General features: G+C 44.8%; 1 protein-coding gene across 2 annotated transcripts in view; it reads left to right on the plus strand.

Annotated features, from left to right (window-relative positions):
- Nucleotides 1–18,544, plus strand: part of LOC146860908 (uncharacterized) — an 850,962-nt gene that overhangs the window by 752,271 nt on the left and 80,147 nt on the right. For both annotated transcript variants that reach the window (XM_085644903.1, XM_085644904.1), the window contains one exon: nt 12,520–12,694. In XM_085644903.1, the coding sequence (XP_085501029.1) occupies nt 12,520–12,694 (175 nt within the window). The remainder of the gene's footprint in view (nt 1–12,519; nt 12,695–18,544) is intronic.

An 18,544-nucleotide genomic window follows, 5' to 3' on the forward strand; every position in this document is an offset into this window, starting at 1 on the left:
CCACCCATACGGTTGCAAGAAAACTCAAAGTCATTGCTTCTATTGTGCACGTTTTAATCATGTAGTTTTACATAAAAGCTCCATTCGGATATTTATAGTACATTGTTGGTATATTGTAGGCAGTCGACACGTGTAGTGCCCCCTATGTGGCTAGATAGCCAGGAGCATTTTCAAAGCTACAAGAATAGAGATAGTGTGGATATAGGTCAATTACTTGTTCTTTTCAGGCAGATGCACCCACCACCATGCGTAAAGTGAAGGCTAATAATTGCAAATTAAAATGTAAAATTTTTTGGTGTGTTTGAGGTCCATCACCATTCGTAAGTGATACGCATCGTCCACATGCAGATTCTCATTATACTTATTTTGTACTGGGTACTGGTATATGATTTTTTTTTAAGAGCTCTATAGTATTTTGATTATCATTGAAAGAGCAACATCGACACGTAGGTGACTCATGAGGATAAAACTGTGGTAAAATCTTAATTACATTGTTTTTTATAGTATAGGTACATTTACCATGACAAGAGGTGGGAAAAGTCGTCATACGAGCAGTGTGGCTAATATAACATAAATTAAATCCCATTAGGACAGCAGCCATACTTAGTGAAGTTATTGCCCATCTGTCAACTTTCTTCAGTGCTACGCACGCAGTCACGATGCCGGAGGCTTTCCACTCCATGCGCTTTCTTATGCCGCTAGACACTCTGCTCTGTATGTGACCATGGACGTCTATGCATGTCCTGCTAGGAAATACTTTTTTGGCATCTATAGCAATCGCTCAGCTCCTTTTTGCTAATGCTTCAATATTAACTACACTGAGTGCAGCTGCTCTGCTCATCTGAATTAATTTATATAATCGTATGACAACTTATCGCAGCACTACACGCGCAGTCAAGGTACATAAGGCTTTTCGCTCTACAATCTGATGCTGAACAGCTATTCGAGCCTGAGCTTAGAACATACTAAACACTTGGATGATTAGACCTTAAATGTACCCACAAAATAATGACCTCATTGTTGTTTATTACCATGTTTTATTAACTACCGATTTGCCTGTGATGTTTAGCATTTTAACATGAAGAGTCATTCTGACTTCCCATTACATCTTGCTAAATGTACGTATATTATGTGGAACCAATCGAATTATAAAAAATTTTACTGATGGAAACCTGACAATATTGTGTTCATTATGACTAGAGAATTCCTTTCATACAGAAAACCACTAAGAACTGTAAGGACCCCTAGGACTTCAAACTTTTTGAGTGCCAAAAAAAAGTAGTTGTAAGAACTAAAGCCTTTTTTTTTATTTATTTTTTTACGGCTCTTAAAAGAGCCTTTGGGTTGGTGTTTTTTTTTTTTTTCCCGTGGGCAAGTCGGCGGTTAAACACTCGACTTGCACACAGAACTAAAGCCTTTTTAATGAGGTAGTATTGACCATACGACTATGTGACTTTGTGAGAACGGTCCACCTTCCCAGGGCTCTTATTAACTCTCACTCTAAAGCGGAATTACTGCCATGTCTTGCAAGAACTTTCCCATGGCTATACACTACTGCTTTATCCTCATGAGTTACCTAACTGTCGATATTCCCTTTTCAATAATAATAAAAACCACTATATAGCTCATAAAAAAGAGTTTGCATGCCAGTACCCAATACAAAATAATTTTAATGACAGTCTCTTAGCTCAGTAACCAAACAGCATTGACTATTACCCCGGATGATTACAACTTTAAGAACTATTAATAAAGTTAGGAACCTTGCACACATATGCTGGAACATATGCATGCGGACAATGCATATCACTTACTAATGGTGATGGACCTCACACATTCCGAATATTTTTACATTTTAATATGCAATTTTTAGTCTTCACTTTACTCTTGAGGGTGGACCCACCTACCTCAAAAAAACAAGTAACTGACCTACATCTATACTATCTCTATTCTTGCAGTCTTAAAAAAGCCCCAAGCTATCTAGCCACATAGTATAAAGTATCACTCCCTGTTAGACATGACAGCCTTAGGGTGGTCATCTCCCAACTTTTTACCTGCCTCCCTCCATTTCTCTGTACTCGTTTTTGCTGGTTTTAGGACTTTGAGCACTTTACCAGTGCTAATCAGTGCTAAAGTCCATGTGCTCTCTCACTTAAACATGTTATGATTGACTTACTCCTGTCTGGTATATTTCATTTTCCTGTAAGTCCCTTGTCAAGTGGTATACCATTTACCCAGCGCCTGTAAATTAATTGCAACTAGTTGGCCTGCAGCACTGATTGTGCCACCCACTCGAGTAGCGTTTCAAATCTGCCTCAGGCCTTCCATTGCAGGGCCTGTGTGTGTAGTTTGTTGCCACTTTGACGTGGCAATTAAAACTACTTGCCACGCCTTAAACTTCCCTTTTATTACATATCAGTCATCCCTAAGGAAGGCCCTTGGAAACCCAAAGGGCAGGGTGCAATGTAAGTAAAAGGTAGGTGTTAGAAGGTGGTTCTGCCCATCTGAGCCGCCCGGATGTTTTGCTTTTTGAACACCTAATTTTTGAGCTTTTACTGTGTGAGAGCCTCATAAGCTGGAAGTCACCCACAGTGAACTCATGATGAAACAGACTGAATGTGGATTGCACCGGTGTCCCCCTTGTGAGAGAGGGCAGCTGCACTGCAGCCAGGGTAAGGGGCTCGGACTAGTTACATATAGACATGTGTGCACACATGTGTGCACCCGTGTAATGGCTGCGCGGGGGAGAGCTCTGTCGTGCCCGGACCAGGAGCAGGTACAGATAAAATGGTGTGCAGGAATTATGCAGAGCTTGGTGGTGACATGGAATAGGCTTTATAATGTGGGTAGACACATGTACGGGAAAGTCAGTGTGCTTTACTGTTTTCACTGTAGGAACACTCCATTACTTTTCTATGAAGACAGGGACCACATGGGGTAGTTTCACTTCCCTAGGGCCTACAAATTCCAGACCCGCACTAAAGTACATTGTAAGTTGTGTAAAAAGAAGTATTCTGCTGAGTCTGAAGCCATATCTGTACTGCTTATGGGCCATCCAGAAATGGCATATTCCTCTGACTCAGCTCATAACCAGAGCCTGGCTGGGTATGACCCTGCCAGGTGGAATTAATTACCTTCCTCCCCAAGCTGTAGCATCAGAGGCCTAGCCCTTCATTGCAAGCATTCCAAGGGTGGGGATCTTCTCTCCAGGAGGGAGAGATGGGGGTGAAGCTGCATGTTATCCATCAGCATCTGTCAAATGGTGCCAGGCACCAGGCCTGCTCCGGGCCCGGGCCATGAAGTAAATAAGATGGGGGAGTGGGCTTTTCAGAGACCATGTGGCATGAGACCCTTGGACAACACCATTTTGAAGTATTCCAGAGACCTGTGCAGGAAGGAGGGAGCAGGGGCAGAAAGGTGATAGGGCACAAGTGCCTTCCTGCCAGCTCCCTCTAAATTATTTTAAAAAGTCTTGCACAGGAAGAGGATCTCTCTCTGGGGTAAGGTCTGGCTGAGGAAGACTGGTGCTGGAGTCTGGCGCCATGGGCAGTTGGAAGGAGGAATATCCTGACTGTTCCAGGACCCTGGACTGTGCCTTTGAGGGAGTCTAGGGCCAGTGAGGAGTAGCCTGGGTGTCTGGGCAAGGAGAAGAGAGGTCCAGAAGGAGAGCCAGGTGAAAGGCTGGTGCAGGGAGCCAGGGGAGACAGCTCCTTGCAGAGTCACCCTCTTGGAGGGGAAGAGGGTGGTGAAATGTGCTCCAGGTGGCTGGGGCTGGCCCCCAGGAGCATGAAGAGGCCAGAATGGTGAAAATCAGTCCCCTGGGGGCTGAGATATGCTCCCCAGAAGGTAGGTGACCTTTGACCTCTACGCCGACCGACAACGACGACGATGCACATGGGGCTCCGCCGCCAGTCTTGGATGTGCCCCGGGGTTTGGTCAGGTCCTGGGGGCTGCCCCAGAAAAAGGTAAAGTCAGGGAGCGTGACTGAAATTGCCCCCAAGGGGGTGCCAGGAGCCCACACTGGCCCCCGACGACAACTGAGGTCAGAGATCGCTGTTGCACCCCCACGAATAGATCTCTGGGGCCTGGGACCTCTAACTGCAGGCCCGCTGAAGACAAATTCGGGGAGCCCCGTCAGGTTCCCCGTGAGGATATCTGGGGCCCAGGACCCCAACCTCTGGGCCCCGACGAAGGCGGGAGCAGGGGAGCAAGACGGTGCTTCCCGTGAAGATTTCCCTGGTGCCTGGGACCCTAACTCTGGGCCCCGGTGTGATGAGAGAAGAGGGCGGAGTGCTGCTGCACTCCCCCGCAGCAGCAGGAAGGAGGGGGCAGTGCCATCACACTCCCCAAAGGCCCCGCCCGACCAGCGGTAGCCTCTGTGTCTGCCCAAAGGGAGTGCCGGCTCCCACAGCGGCACACGAGGAGGAGGAGTGTGGCTCAATGGTTAGAGTGGCAGACCCTGAAGCAGAGTTCTGGCCAGGGACCAGGGTTTGATTCCCGCCTCGGCGGGGCTCAGGCTCAATTTCCTCGGACCTGTCTATTCTCGCCTCGGTGCCTATTCTAATCATGGGTCCCACGCTGCAACTCTGGGCAATAGCTTGCTTAGCCTCCACACCGGCCCCAACAGCGCTAAGGATGCCTGGCTTCACCCTGGGGGTGCCCAGGAGTGGACACTTCACAGGGAAAGCCAGGAGGGGTTTCACAGCGGTATGAGTATCAGCGCCAGGAAACCGCAAAGGCGACACCGCAAGGTGGCCGTCTGGTGACAGTGCGCTCTATAAGTACCTTGACATTTACATTTACATTTACATTCACACGAGGGTGCTGGCCAGTCGGGGAGCCAGTGAGAGCAGCCAGTGGTGGGATCCCCGAGCTGCTCTCCAACGTACCTGCATGCACGGGGTCTGGGTGGGACCAGGCCCCCAACGAAGAGCAGATGCGGCATGAGGCCCCCAGAAATGGCAACGCAGATCTCCCAGGATCAGCGGGAGAGCTGCTGCTCTAATATGCATGAGATGGGGAAGAGCGCTCCATAATGCCTTGCAGGAAATCTTGCTAGTTTTCAGCGTGTGGTGGCCTCAGGAAGATGGGGTCACCTCTAATTGGTGGCAAAGGGGAAGGAGGAGCTGCAGGAGCAACGAAGACTCCCCCAGCATGAAAATGGAAAGTCCCACCACCAGTCTCTGGGGGACTCAAAGTAGACCACCCCCCAAGGGTTCCTCTGTGTTTTCAAGCCTACCCCTTGCTGGAATGTTGGTTCTACAGCCAGGAGCTAAAGCTTAGGGCAGCACTGAAGTGTGCAGGGTCAAACATGGATTGTCACTGAGGTGATCCCCCTAGAAGTGGAAAGGTGTAATTGCACTGGTGGCGCATTTAGAAATGGTGTTCCTTTTGGGGACTGGAAGTCACATGTGATTTGTGAAATCATAAGCATGGTGGGGTTATGTTGCTAGGCATTCCTGCTAGGGTGCCTGGTTGTATATGCTTAATCCGCTGTGATTGACTCGCATTATTCCTGTCACCAGATATGATAAGTACTGTCATTCTAAGTGATGCCTGAATATGTATTCTTGCTACTGCGTTAGTTGAAGAATAACCCAGACTGTCAGCCACTGTGAGTTAAAGGTGTATACTGAATGGTTAGTATGACATGCTCAGTCAGTGTTATATGTCACTATGGCAGGTGTTCCCATTATAAATGCTTGTTTGTTGAGATAATGGGGTGGGCCGCCACTGGGATGTTGCTAGTGGGAAGGGCCCTCATACTCGGTTATGGTTAACTCAAGGGCATTTGGGGGCAAGATGACATGCGTACATGAGAGTAGTGGTACTAGACCTCCCTCCCTGCGGAAGGGGGGGGGAATGTTATGCAATGTCCAGAAGCATTTGCAACAGCTTATGTATATTTGTAAATTAATGCATAGTATTGAGTAGTGTGTATGTGTAATAAATGTACTCTTTCTTTTTATTAAGAAAAGTACAGACTGGCCAATCAATTATTGAGTGTTATTTCTGCGTACCTGTAAATGACGATTACAAGCCCACACCACCTCCCTTGAGTAAGCCTTAGACTGCTCTGCAATGCTGCACTCTGAGAGTCAAGCGCTACAATGGAGTGTTTGGTTCCCAGTGAAGGACAAATGTAGACATATTGTTTGTGGAGGCCTCACAAATAAGGCCTCATTTTCCAACAGTAGGACATGTACTTTTATGGGTTACATGTCCTGTTAGTGACCAACAGCTTATTTCATTTTTCATGACTGCGAGGCCTACTCCTCTCATAGGCTAGCAATGGGAATTCCTTAATGCACTTTTAAGCTGTAATTACTGATCAGAGAGGAGTACCTTTTTTATGTTTATGATGTTTGGCAGGGTCTTGATATATCACCTTTACTGGTGAAGTTGGATTTAGCATTGCTGTTTTAGAAATGCCACTTTTCGGAAGTGGACATTTCACTGCTCTTAGCTCTTCTGTGCCTTACAGCCTGTCTCCAATAAACGTCTGGGTTGAGTAACAGCTACACTTTTTGCATTCCCTAGACAGCCACAAACACAGGAAGGTGATGTTCAGCTGCATTCTGAGCACTCATCTGCATTCATCTGCATTCTGATGAGACATCCTGGGCAGAGAGGAATGGGAGGTGCTGACACCTACACTTCAATAGGTCGTGTCCAGTCCGTACACAAAGCACTGATTTACCTACCGGAGTTTGCCTGGCAGACAGGACTGGGCAGCAAGGGACTGTGCAGACTTCAGAGGCCAACCTCCACTCACCTCCACTTCAAAGGCACTTTTGGGTATAAGTACTGGGTCCCTGACCAACACAAATCTGACATTTCTGTATCTTGAACTGAACCTCTGTCAGAAGGACTGATGTGATGCTCACAGGATTCAAGTGCCATGCTTTTCTGGAAGGACTGCTGTTCTGGTAGGACTGCTTTTCTAGAAGGACTGCTTTTCTGCTTGTTGTTCTGCTGCCTGCTGCTCCCTCACTCTGATGAAGAAGAGATGGACTTTGACTTCCCTCCAAGTGATCTCCAAGGACTTGCTGGCTTGCCTCTTGTTTTCTGAAGTCTCAGTGACATAAACAACTTCCTGCCATCCTGCTGGTGCTGCTGGACTCTTCCTTCTGTGAGTCCTACCCTTGCCTGAAATATCCCCTACAGTTTCTGGGCCTCAGAAGTGGTTCTGCAGCTGCTTTGCTACAAAATCAACGCATTGTCACCACTGCGCCGATTGGATCCAACGCAGTGCTCTTCGACGCCAACACAGTGCAGATCTAGAAACAGCTCTGTTTGGCTCGACAATAATGCGGGACCTGACTGCACAGCTCGACGTTGGTGTATCGACCTGGCTGCAAGGTTCGACGCAACGCCGATCCGATCTCCCTACCGTGAGTCTTCACTGCAAGGCATAGGCCCGACTGCGAGAATCGGTACTGACGCATTGCCTTCACTGCGTGGAGATGATCGACGTATTTTGTTGCTTGCAACCAAGAAAGGTACTTTGTTCACCGGGGCCTGCGTGGTTCCTGTAGCCGGCCCGCGCTTCTAAAAGGTCGGGCCGAACTTTGCCCTTACCCCAGTCTAGCGCGACCTAAAGTAACCTTTATTGCTACTTGCTTCTAAGTACTTTACTGCATTTATTTCTTCAAAATTCAATACCTCAACCTCTACCCATTGGATAATTTCTTATTGTGGTCTAGGACCAGATGTACGACGGAAAATTGCATGTGCAAACTGGTTTGCGGCCCGTTTGGGCATGCAGTTTTCCTCTAGGCCATGTACTAACACTATTTTGCGAGTCGCAAATAATTTGTGACTCGCAAAATAGTTTTCTGCGACTCACTATTAGGAAGGGGCGTTCCCTTCCTAATAGCAACTCACAAGCCATGTACTAATGTTTTGCGACCTCAATAGCGGTCACAAAACACTTGCAATTTACCACCCTCTTCAAGAGTGTGGTAATGCAGTGGCAAATGGGAAGGGACCCCTTCCCCTTTGCAAATACAGGAGAATTTTTTTTTAGGGGCAGGCAGTGTTCCCAGGGACCAATACCTGCCCTTAAAAAATGAAACAAAAGCGTTTCATTTAAAAAAAAAAAATGCATCCCGTTTTCCTTTAAGAAAAACCGGCTGCATTTAAAAAAAAAACTTCTTTATTGAAAAGCAGACCCAGACATGGAGGTCTGCTGAGTCCAGCAGGCCACCATCACTGGGAAGGCCAGCCATTCTCAATGGGGATGCAAATTGTGGGTGCCTCATTAATATTCATGAGGCTCGCATTTTGCGACCCCATTGGGAATCACAATCAGTGTTGTCTGACACAGATGTACATTGCAAATTGCAACTCGCAATTTGCGACTTACTGCACAAATACTTTACACATTGCCTTCTAAGCTAAGCTTGCCTGCTCTGTGCAATGCTACCAGAGGGTGAGCACAGGATAATGAGTTGTGTCTTACCCTGACTAGTTTTGTGCTCCCTACTTGGACAGAGTGCATACCTCTGCCAACTAGAGACCCAATTTTTAACACTCCCCTTTGCTTGTCTCTTACCAAGCAGTAGGCAGTGCCTCGAGCATCACTTACAGTGGCGGCTCCTCTGCTATGGTGGAGGAGCGTTGCCTCCCCATCCCCAAAATGCCAGGAAGGAAAAATAAAAGAATAATAAACACGTATTTTTTTTTGCGTTTCCTGCCAAGACTTGGGGGCGGCAGTAGGTGTGGTGGACACTGCCTTCAGTGCGTAATGACGGTTTACCCGGCCATCTCAGGACAGCCAAGCCATCATGCGCAGTGAAGTTCGTTCTAACCCAGCTGCACTGCTGGGTTGGAGAGATCAGGCATAGGCTCCCAGTCTTTCTGTGAGCACAAATCCAGGACGCTCAGGCCAATACAGAAGCTGCTCTCATGCATGAGAGCAGCTTATGGATTCGCTGCAGGACAGTCTGGGAGCCTGTGCCTGGAGAAGAGGAGCAAAAGAGCGTGACATGGCCAGCTGCAGGTAAGGTTTTTTAAAATGTTATGATTATCATCTTCCTACTGAGAATGGCTCATGAAATTCCCCAATCTGGGGTCTCATGGTGAGCAAAAACACGATGGATTTAACCCAGATCGGTGACTGGGGGTGAATGTTTGACAATGTTCAGCATTCCAACTATCATCTTTTAGTGTTGCTATAGTCATCCCAAGTGGGAAGTGTATGCCCAGACATGGGTTCTGTGCTCGCTATGCCACTGGAGACAAGCTAGTCTGGCTAATTAGGGATACTACCCCGAAATTGGTCACAAGTCCTTGTTTTCTGTTCCAGGGAGGACCTAGCCTGGCAGTTCGGGCTTGATTTTTCCCATGGGCAGCAGGGTCAAGACTGCTTTGTATATGGCTGGGGTGGCATGGTGAGGAAAAATACAATGGATTTAACCCAGATCTGTGACTGGAGGTGAATGTTTGACAATGTTCAGCATTTCGTCCATCATCTTTTTGTGTTGCTCATGAAATTCCCCAGGCAGGACATCTGGGACAGGACAAGATCTTTGCCAGATTTGTCTCCCGCTTTTATTGGCTCTGGATGAAGATATCCTCATAAACATTCTGCAGGACTTGTCTGATCTGCCAGGCCATTGGGAAAACAGGGAAAAAGCAAAAGGCTCCCATGAATCCCTTACCTGTTATTGGCACCCCCTTTGAAAAGCTGGACTTCGACATTGTAGTGCCATTGGACCACAATACCTTAGACAACATGTTCATCTTGGTCTTGAAAGGCCATGTCACTAGGTAACCAGAAGCAATCCCTTTGTGGAATGTAATGGGGATTTTCATTCAAGTGGGGCCGCCCAAAGCGTCTGTGTTTGAAAGGAGCACCTTCTTCATGTCTGCGTACATGAAGTCAGTGTGGAAATAGTGAGGGGTGACCTATAAGTTCTCCACACCCTACCATCCACAAACCAATGGACTTGTTGAAAGATTCAACAAGACCCTAAAAGGGATTATTATCGGCCTGCATAATCCTATAAGGTGGAATTGATGCCCTTCCAGTGCTGGACCATTGGTTGTGTTGCTAAAAGTGCCCAGATGGCGAAAATCCCATGACTTGGAACATAAATTCTTTTGGGCTAAAACCTTCTCTGAGAACCCAGAGAGGACCTTGACCAACCTGCTTCTCTAACCACCTGAGGTGCATTACCAATCACACTGATTTCGTGGCAGCTCCCCCTAGGTTCTTGTCTGCAGAAGCAAATCCTGTTCAGGCGTCCTCTGCCAAAGGGATATCCAGGCTACTGGAATTTCTTGTCTGCTACAGCCTCCTGACTCAACCAGTTGGAGGTTTTCGACTTCCCAAGAAGTAACAAACATATAACTCTACACCATGACTTCCTCCAACGGCTCCATGACACTCACTCCTTTAACATCGCCTGCAGCCTTGAACTGCTGAACCTTACCTTCTCTGAACATTTTCTCCAGAATTTCTTCTAAGTCCGAAGGGAACCACTGAGCAGGCCCAATCCTCTTCTTGTATCTGACCCACGATTCATCATGGTTGGTCATATTTTTTTACTTTGAACTTGTCATGAGTGACTAGATGTCCACAGTTGGCACTTTGATCATTTAGCCACTAGTTTTTAATAAAAACCTTTAAAAATGCATAACTCCAGTTCTACCGATTGTATTTATGTTGTTTTGGTGTCAAATAATTTATTAAAATGTACTCTATTGCTTTAACTTGGTGTGGGATGTTTCATGTGTTGTGTTTTCACTTTATTAATGTTTGTGTGCTGTATATAAATATTTTACAGATTGCCTCTATATGAAGTCTGGCTACTTTTGTACCAAGCTACCCAAGGTTAAGCACAGATCATTTTAGTGAGTTTTTGTGGTCTACCCTGCCAGGGATTACGCCTGTTGATTGACCAAGCTCTCACCCCAGTCAACCAGTCAACCAACATCCAATTTCTCACATCACCTCTCTACCATCCTCTTTGAAATGTCCCTACTCTCCCACTTTTTAAATGCCCCAGTTTTGTATCATTTGTATCACCATTTCCACAGCAGTTCCTATCAACCTGTTTGTCTTTTGACTGCACTTCACTCTCTCATCAATTTCCCAATCCTGCTTTTTTTCTTCTATGCACTGTATCCCTTAACAAATTCCAGTTCTCTCAATGTTGCCTGCCATGCTCAATCTCCTCGATAGGATTCTGATTTTGCACAATTTTATCCTTACTTTTCAAGTTTTACCAGTATGTCCTGCTCACTAAATGTGTTTTGCCTGTGTACAAAGCTGCAAGTTTTTCCTACCCAACATTGAGAAAACAAATTTGCAAAAGTAGGGTGGCAAAATAAAGATTTGGGCTAGCAGCCACTTTGAGTGGGAGGATTTTTTTTGTCTTTTTATTGAATTTGCAGATGCATTTTATTCATCATTAATCAACTGTAGCAGTCATAACATGTAGAAATTCAAAAAGCATTATCTTACCGTTACCCCCTGAGTTCCCATGGCCCTTCCCCCCACCACTCACCACTAACTGGATAGATATTTCAGGTCGTACAAGTTTGGGCTAGCAATTAACTGCATACCTTACGTTATTTATATCATGTAACATTTCAGATCCCCCTGCATTCCGTCCATATTGTTTTCCATTTCCACGGGCATCCCCCTACAATAGACCACTTTTTTGTCTGCTCCACACCAGTCAAGGTCCTTTTTCCAATCTGTGACCCTTGGGGGGAGTACTGCCCCCCGTGTCCAGGCTACGGTCCTTTTAGCAATTATTGCAGCCAGTAGTAGACACTGCCTGGTATATTTCGGCCACTTGGTCTCCCCCATGATCCAAAGTATGTGCCATCTAGCATCTAATGGGACCGGCACTCCGACGACTTCCGAAATCACTCTTGTGACCTCTCCCCAGTACATTTTCAGCCCTGCACTTTCCCACAGCATATGGTAAAATGAGCCCTCCAACATGCAACCCTGCATACATTTATTAGAATAGCATTTGCCCATTTTAAATAATCTGGTTCTAGTTGTGTATGACCTGTGTAGAATTTTGAGCTGGCTGTATGAGACGGAATCGCGCCCTCATGACTACTTCTCTGGGGCTTTGTGAGTGGGAGAATTTTAGAGTAAGTATTGGAGGGGATTATTTTTAATCATAACTATGAATGAAAATTTTCACACACGAACCAAAGTTTATGGTTAACAGAAGTTTGCAACCCTCGTGAAACCTTACTGGGGAAAATTACAAATTATTTACCCGTACACGTCTCAGCACAGCCCTTATGAGATTATTTATATGCAGTGCCAAATAAGAAGTACATTAGAAGATGAGTCACAATGAGGTGTGGGGCAAACTGTGAGCCCATGTTTCCCTACTGTGGCTCTTAAAAGTCTCACAAAGAAGGTAAGTGATGGCATTAAATCATGGACGTGATTTCATATTCACTGCCTTGAGAAGAAAAATAAGTTGCTCCTGGAATTATTCTTCTGCAGTGCAGTGATCAAAACCCTTTACTGTTTGATTTCAGATCAATGAAGCATGGATGATAGACAAATGTGCCCAAGCCACTTGCCTTGAGGACACGCGCATTCGAATCGACACAATTAAATGTTCACCTGTGGAAAATATCACCTGCTCAAGTGGTTTATTACCCAAACAAGTCTACACTGATGAGGGTTGCTGCTTTCATTACGAGTGTGAATGTAAGTACCTGCATGAAATCAGCTATTACATTTCCCATCATGGGTTACAACGTATGCTTTTTGGACAGCAGGTAGAGAGGCATCCTTAAACACATAGATCGTGACAACGGGTACGGACTGCAAAGTAAAGCAAGATTTTACCTCACTGCTCCACTCACCCCACTCCAACTCGTCCTTTAATGTGGTGGGTGTGCTATGAGTGCTCAGTGTCTTTTTAGGTCTCGCCGGACCCAGCGCATGCGCTGGTCTGGCGAGACTTATTGAGAGGGCTCTAAAAAGTGCTACCAGGCCAGCCTAGAGCTACAGTGCATGTGCGCGGGAGAGCACGTTGCGCTTTACTGCTATTACTTTCACTTTCGCGGCCCCACGGCCGCTTTGATGTTTGATCGTGATCACTTTCACTTTTTCACGGCCACGGACGCTTGGCATAGCCAATAGGTCTCGCTTTTGGGACCTTATAAGTTTTTAGTTATGCAACTGTTGCATCGCTAAATACGAAGGCGAGGCAAAGGCGAGACCTATTGGCTATGCCAATACTTGTTTCTTATAGTATACTCCAAAAAAACGCAAAGACCTGACTTCAATGAGATTGTGCTGAGTGTTTATCATGTGTTTTGTCTCTTTCTACCACTGAGCCAGAGTTGTATAGGAAGAAAAGGGATTTCATCCGAAACCACTTTGATTAAAATAAAAAAGGAATTTATAAAGTGTGTTTAGTGCCTATAAACATACGTATAGGAGCAGTAGGTTTGGAAAATGGAAGTCAGAATTGAATTCATAATTTTCATCTGAGCGTGAGGGGTGATAGAATATTTCGTTGCAAAATTAATTTGAATGAATAGTAAAATGGTACAAGTGAGATATTTAAAAAAATATCCATCTCCAGATCCTGTTCGAAATGATTGGCCATACAGCATGTCTTTCTTTTTAAAGGAAAAGTTTTCTAGTTCAGTTACCTGATAATGAAAAATTAAATATGGTACCAAAACCCAGAAATGTTTTGCAATAACAAAATTTCAGTTTCGTGTTTGATTGAAAATATTTTAGAGTCACATTGAATGTTGCTGAGCCTGATCTGATTCAAGCTGTCCTCCATGCGGGGACTGCGTTACGAGGCTAGGACATATAGTCTATTCTTGTGTAAGCTAACCTCACTCAGGGATGCAATAAGCTGTGTTACTGGGTTTGGGGCATATTAACAAGGAACACGGAAAATTAACGCTAAGGGAGCTTAGCGTTAATTTTTTTAACGCCCACTATCGCTGGATAATATCGCCTGGTTATCGCGTTATTAACAACGCTAACCACCTAGGCGATACAAAATCCAGCGATAGCGGCATTTTGGGAGGTTATCGCTGGTAATGCAGCGATAAAACTACAAGGATAGGGATATTCTTGTTGATAGCCCATGGTGGACTTAGCCATGTAATCCACCTCCCATTGGATTACATGGCTAAATCTGAAAATTAGCAGACGTAAAAAAGCAGTGTTAACCGTGGTTAGCACTGCTTTTTTGGTCTCTAACAGGGTTAGCGTCAAGCTTGTTAATAGGAGAATTGTCGCTTAGCGACATTTCTCCTATTATTTTGCTCTGGAACGCCCACTTTGCATCTCATTAGAGATGCAAAGGCAATCGTAGTGAAAAAGGGTTCTAACATGCGATTTTGCATGTTTGCACCCTGTTGTTGATAGGGCGATATTTTTATCTCCGCTTCTTTGGCTTTTAAAGCCAAAAAAGCGGAGATAAAGCCCTTGTTAATAAGCTCCTATGATCTTAAATACTCAGATTTGCATTGCATCTCAGATGATGCCTTTGGGGGTAATACCAATATTTTCACAATAAATGATAGTTTATGTTTGTTGCTGTGTTGGCAGCTCGTACGTGTATTATAGGTGCTTGGGCGAATCAGGAATCCCCTTCCTTTCACCAATAGCTGTCCTGACTATTATTGGTGTATCACCTGGAGAATAGTTTATATCAGCGTAAAGGCTGAGGGCTACGTGGAGGGGAGCTGCCATTTGGCCACTGGTTATGAACTGGTAAGGGACGCTGTAGCAATTTTTTGTGTGACAGGAAGGCTCAGGGGTTGCTTGTCCCACCAGCCATGGGACTCGTGGCAGAGGGGAACGACTAACACTTACGGGCTTCTCTTTTCTTTCTATTTCTCTTTTCTCATTTTTGCTGCTTGTGTATGTTGGTGTTTTTGTATAATTGATGGAAGGAAAGTTGAACAGAACGGATGCATTGACCAGGGTAGTATTTGATTATGTATCTCTCTTATAGTGCTAGTTTCTCACCTGTGATGAATTATATAAAGCTTAAATTGATGGTGTCTTATTTTGTTTGTGTACGTATTTAACGATTGGGGGCTTGTAATGTTTTCTTACTTGTGTTTTTTTCTTCCTCCTCAAAACAAATATTGTTGATCCTGCATGTCCCAAAGAGAGGCTGAAGTAGGGAAAGGGCGTAGTTTAGTAGGGTGAGATTTGGGGTGTGAATCTAAAATTTCCCAACTAAAAAAGCATTGGGCGGCAGAGTGGAGGGGTGAGATGAGCAAGATTCTGGGTGGACTGTTTCCATGAGGAGAAGGGTTAGTACTGATTTGCATTTGTTGGGCCCCTGTCTAGAGTGGTACAGTGGGCAAAAAACGATAGGTTGGAATTCTACGCCAGTCAATTGCTACTAGTAAAATAATGTGTGAGCTTTCAGTACATCACCTTTAGGGTGTTTGATTGCCACCAGTATGCCTGGAAACTTGAGTCTGGCACAGCTTTCTAAGTCTACTAAAGTCAATGTTTGTGAATTACAAAACGTCATACGTTTGCACCTATTCAGGGAGCACTTCTGTGGGTGCAGATTTACTACTTTTTTGGTAAACTGGTCACTTTATGATCCCAGTCCAAGAAAAGTTAGAACGTCTTTGTGAAATGAGAACAAAAAGAAATACCGAAACAGACACAGCAGGATCAACTCAGGAACCCAGACACAATTACTAAATCAAGAATGTATTTGAGGCATGACACACCCCAAATATGCCCACTGAAGCTAAGCCCCTACACTCACTATATGCGCCTGGTAGTATTTCCTGGGAACTCAGGACTATGGTCATGTACTACACAACAGCCTGGAGTCCCTGCCCTGGGATCACTCATTTTAAATGTATTTTCACTGCACACACTGTTCTTCATCTCTGCTACAAGAAAGCCTTGATGGTAGAGTTGTCAATACAGTGCTTGTGGGTTGGGCTACATGTTTCTAGTCCTCGCCTTTTACAAATCATTTTTTATCAAGTGCCTAAGCCTGAGAGCGCAGAAGCAAATTAATGGGATGAGTCGAGCCATTGGTTTGGTTTACTATAAGAGTTTGTGCATGAGCCGAGCCATGAAAACGTTGGCATGTATAGCCAGAAGCAAACATAATGTCAAAATATGATACAATCTCTTAAATTAAACAAAGTGTATTTCTTTAACATTTGGATCATTTCACCTTAGCAAATCAGATAAATAACTGAATAGACAGACATTTATTAAACATTTTTAGAAACATTCATGACTCGCTCTCCCCCCTCCAATGACAGTGCCATTAGTGAACTAGAAGGTGCCCAGATTCCTATTATAGATGCAGCAACATTACAGTCTACTAAATTAAATGTAAGAGGTGCTTGTATGGCACACATCCTGACCTCAAATATTTAAAAGTGCTCCTGTATGATATAATAAAGAAAAAGAAGGCCTATGATCACACAATTTGGACTAGCTGTGAAACTGGTATTGATTCCAGGTTATCTGTCTTTACATTTTAAAATTCAGCCACCAAATGTGTATCTCTGTCTCTACTGTTTATATCAAAGGTCACTGTTTTATCTTTCTTTCTTGACTCTCCATGTGACAATGTATGATTCCTCAGTAACAGTTCTCCCAATATGCCCACCTTCTGGCAGCACCGATTCTGTGTATGTATATATATATATATATATATATATTACCTACTGGCGGTCGCCAGTAGGTAGTTATAGTTAGGACCCTCTTTCCATAGGAAAACCGCAACATTCTATTTGGAATAACTTTGGCGCCGGTCGACGAATCCTCGTGAAATTTTCAAAACTAATGGGGCGCTATGCTCCGCTCCTACCCTGAAAGTCTTGGGGGGAGTCGTCAAGCGGGGGCTGAGAAAAAAGGGGGGTCCCAAAACGCGTTTTTCCCATGCATTTTTCCATAGGACCTTTAGACACAGCTACAGACCGAACGGCTGAACAGAGTTACTTGAAATTTGGCAGAGAGGTAGTCTACAGATCAAGGAAGTGCCTTTTGTAGGTCTGGTGTAAATCTGTTCAGTAGTTCCTGAGAAAATAGCATTTAAATCAATATATATATCTGTGCCAGCTTACGGTGCGCTTACCGTGCGGTTACAGTAAGCTTACCGTACGCGTACGGTGACGTGCGCGAGCGCGATTCTGATTGGCTGTTAGATCTTAGTAAACATTCGAATCGGTCAAAACCAGGAAGCGGCGGCCGCCATTTTCTCTCTCGCACTCTGAGGTGGGGATGATAAACAAAGATTGAAAACATCTAAAGGAGCAGTTTAGACAGCTCCTAACCACATAGCTTTGATGATGTAGTCCCAAAAAAACCCCCAAAGCCAAAAATTAAATGTAATTTTTTTTTAAAAAAACGCCGATTACGCTTACCGTATGCGTACGTTAAAAATTAATTTAAAAAAAAATACTACCCACACCTTTCCCACCCCGTGTGCAAAAGGTGCCTGAAGTGCACCTTTTGTGCATGGCATTTCGACGGTCTAAAATGTAATAGCTTACCTTTCACAACGAAGCGCATAATATGTCCTCGGTGTGCGGACGGTGCGCGAAGCGAAGCGCATCGTGCGTACATGGCCCATCGAGCGTAACGTTGGCGCGCGGTGCGCGTAGCGCACCGCGTGCCCACCATGCGTGCACGGCACTAACTGCGTAAAGTGGGCGCGCGAAGCTTCGCGCACCGTGCGCGCACGGAACGAACTGCGTTAAGTGGGCGCGCACGCCACGAATGGCGTAAAGTAACTTAGCATTTAAAAAAACGTACAAATTCACTGAAAAAACCATAGGTTTCACACACGTTATAGTTAGGAATTAGCATTTAAAAAACCTTGCAAATTCACTGAAAAAACCATAGGTTTCACACATGTTATAGTTGACATTTTACTCATAAAAAACCCTAGAAATTCCCCCGTTATAGTTAGTTCAGAAAACTATAACTCATGCGACCGCAATCCCCTGCTGATGCTAATACTGTATTTAGACACTTATTTGCCCATGTCTTCTTCCATTAAATTTTAGCTATACATATATTACAAATATTTTTTTTTCATAAAGACACATATGTCATCAGCAGAGGATTGCGGTCGCATGAGTTATAGTTATCTGAACTAACTATAACGGGGGAATTTCTAGGGGTTTTTATGAGTAAAATGTCCAGCTAACTATAACATGTGTGAAACCTATGGTTTTTTCAGTGAATATATATATATATTCCTTCTCCACGTTACTTGGATACGGCCACCGCAAACTCCAGAACAGCGGGTGCGTCGTGCAGGCGAACCTCCAAGCTTGGTTCGCTAAAATACGAACAAACACTCCTCTCGAAACAAAAGGACACGACGCAGTGTCTTGTGACAAATATAGCCAGGGTTTAATCAGTGGCTCTGTCGACGGACAAACACTCCTCTCGAAACAAAAGGACACGACGCAGTGTCTTGTGACAAATATAGCCAGGGTTTAATCAGTGGCTCTGTCGACAGAGCCACTGATTAAACCCTGGCTATATTTGTCACAAGACACTGCGTCGTGTCTTTTT

Source organism: Triturus cristatus, chromosome 3_1 (genome assembly GCF_964204655.1).
Source record: "Triturus cristatus chromosome 3_1, aTriCri1.1, whole genome shotgun sequence".
Classification (NCBI taxonomy): domain Eukaryota; kingdom Metazoa; phylum Chordata; class Amphibia; order Caudata; family Salamandridae; genus Triturus; species Triturus cristatus.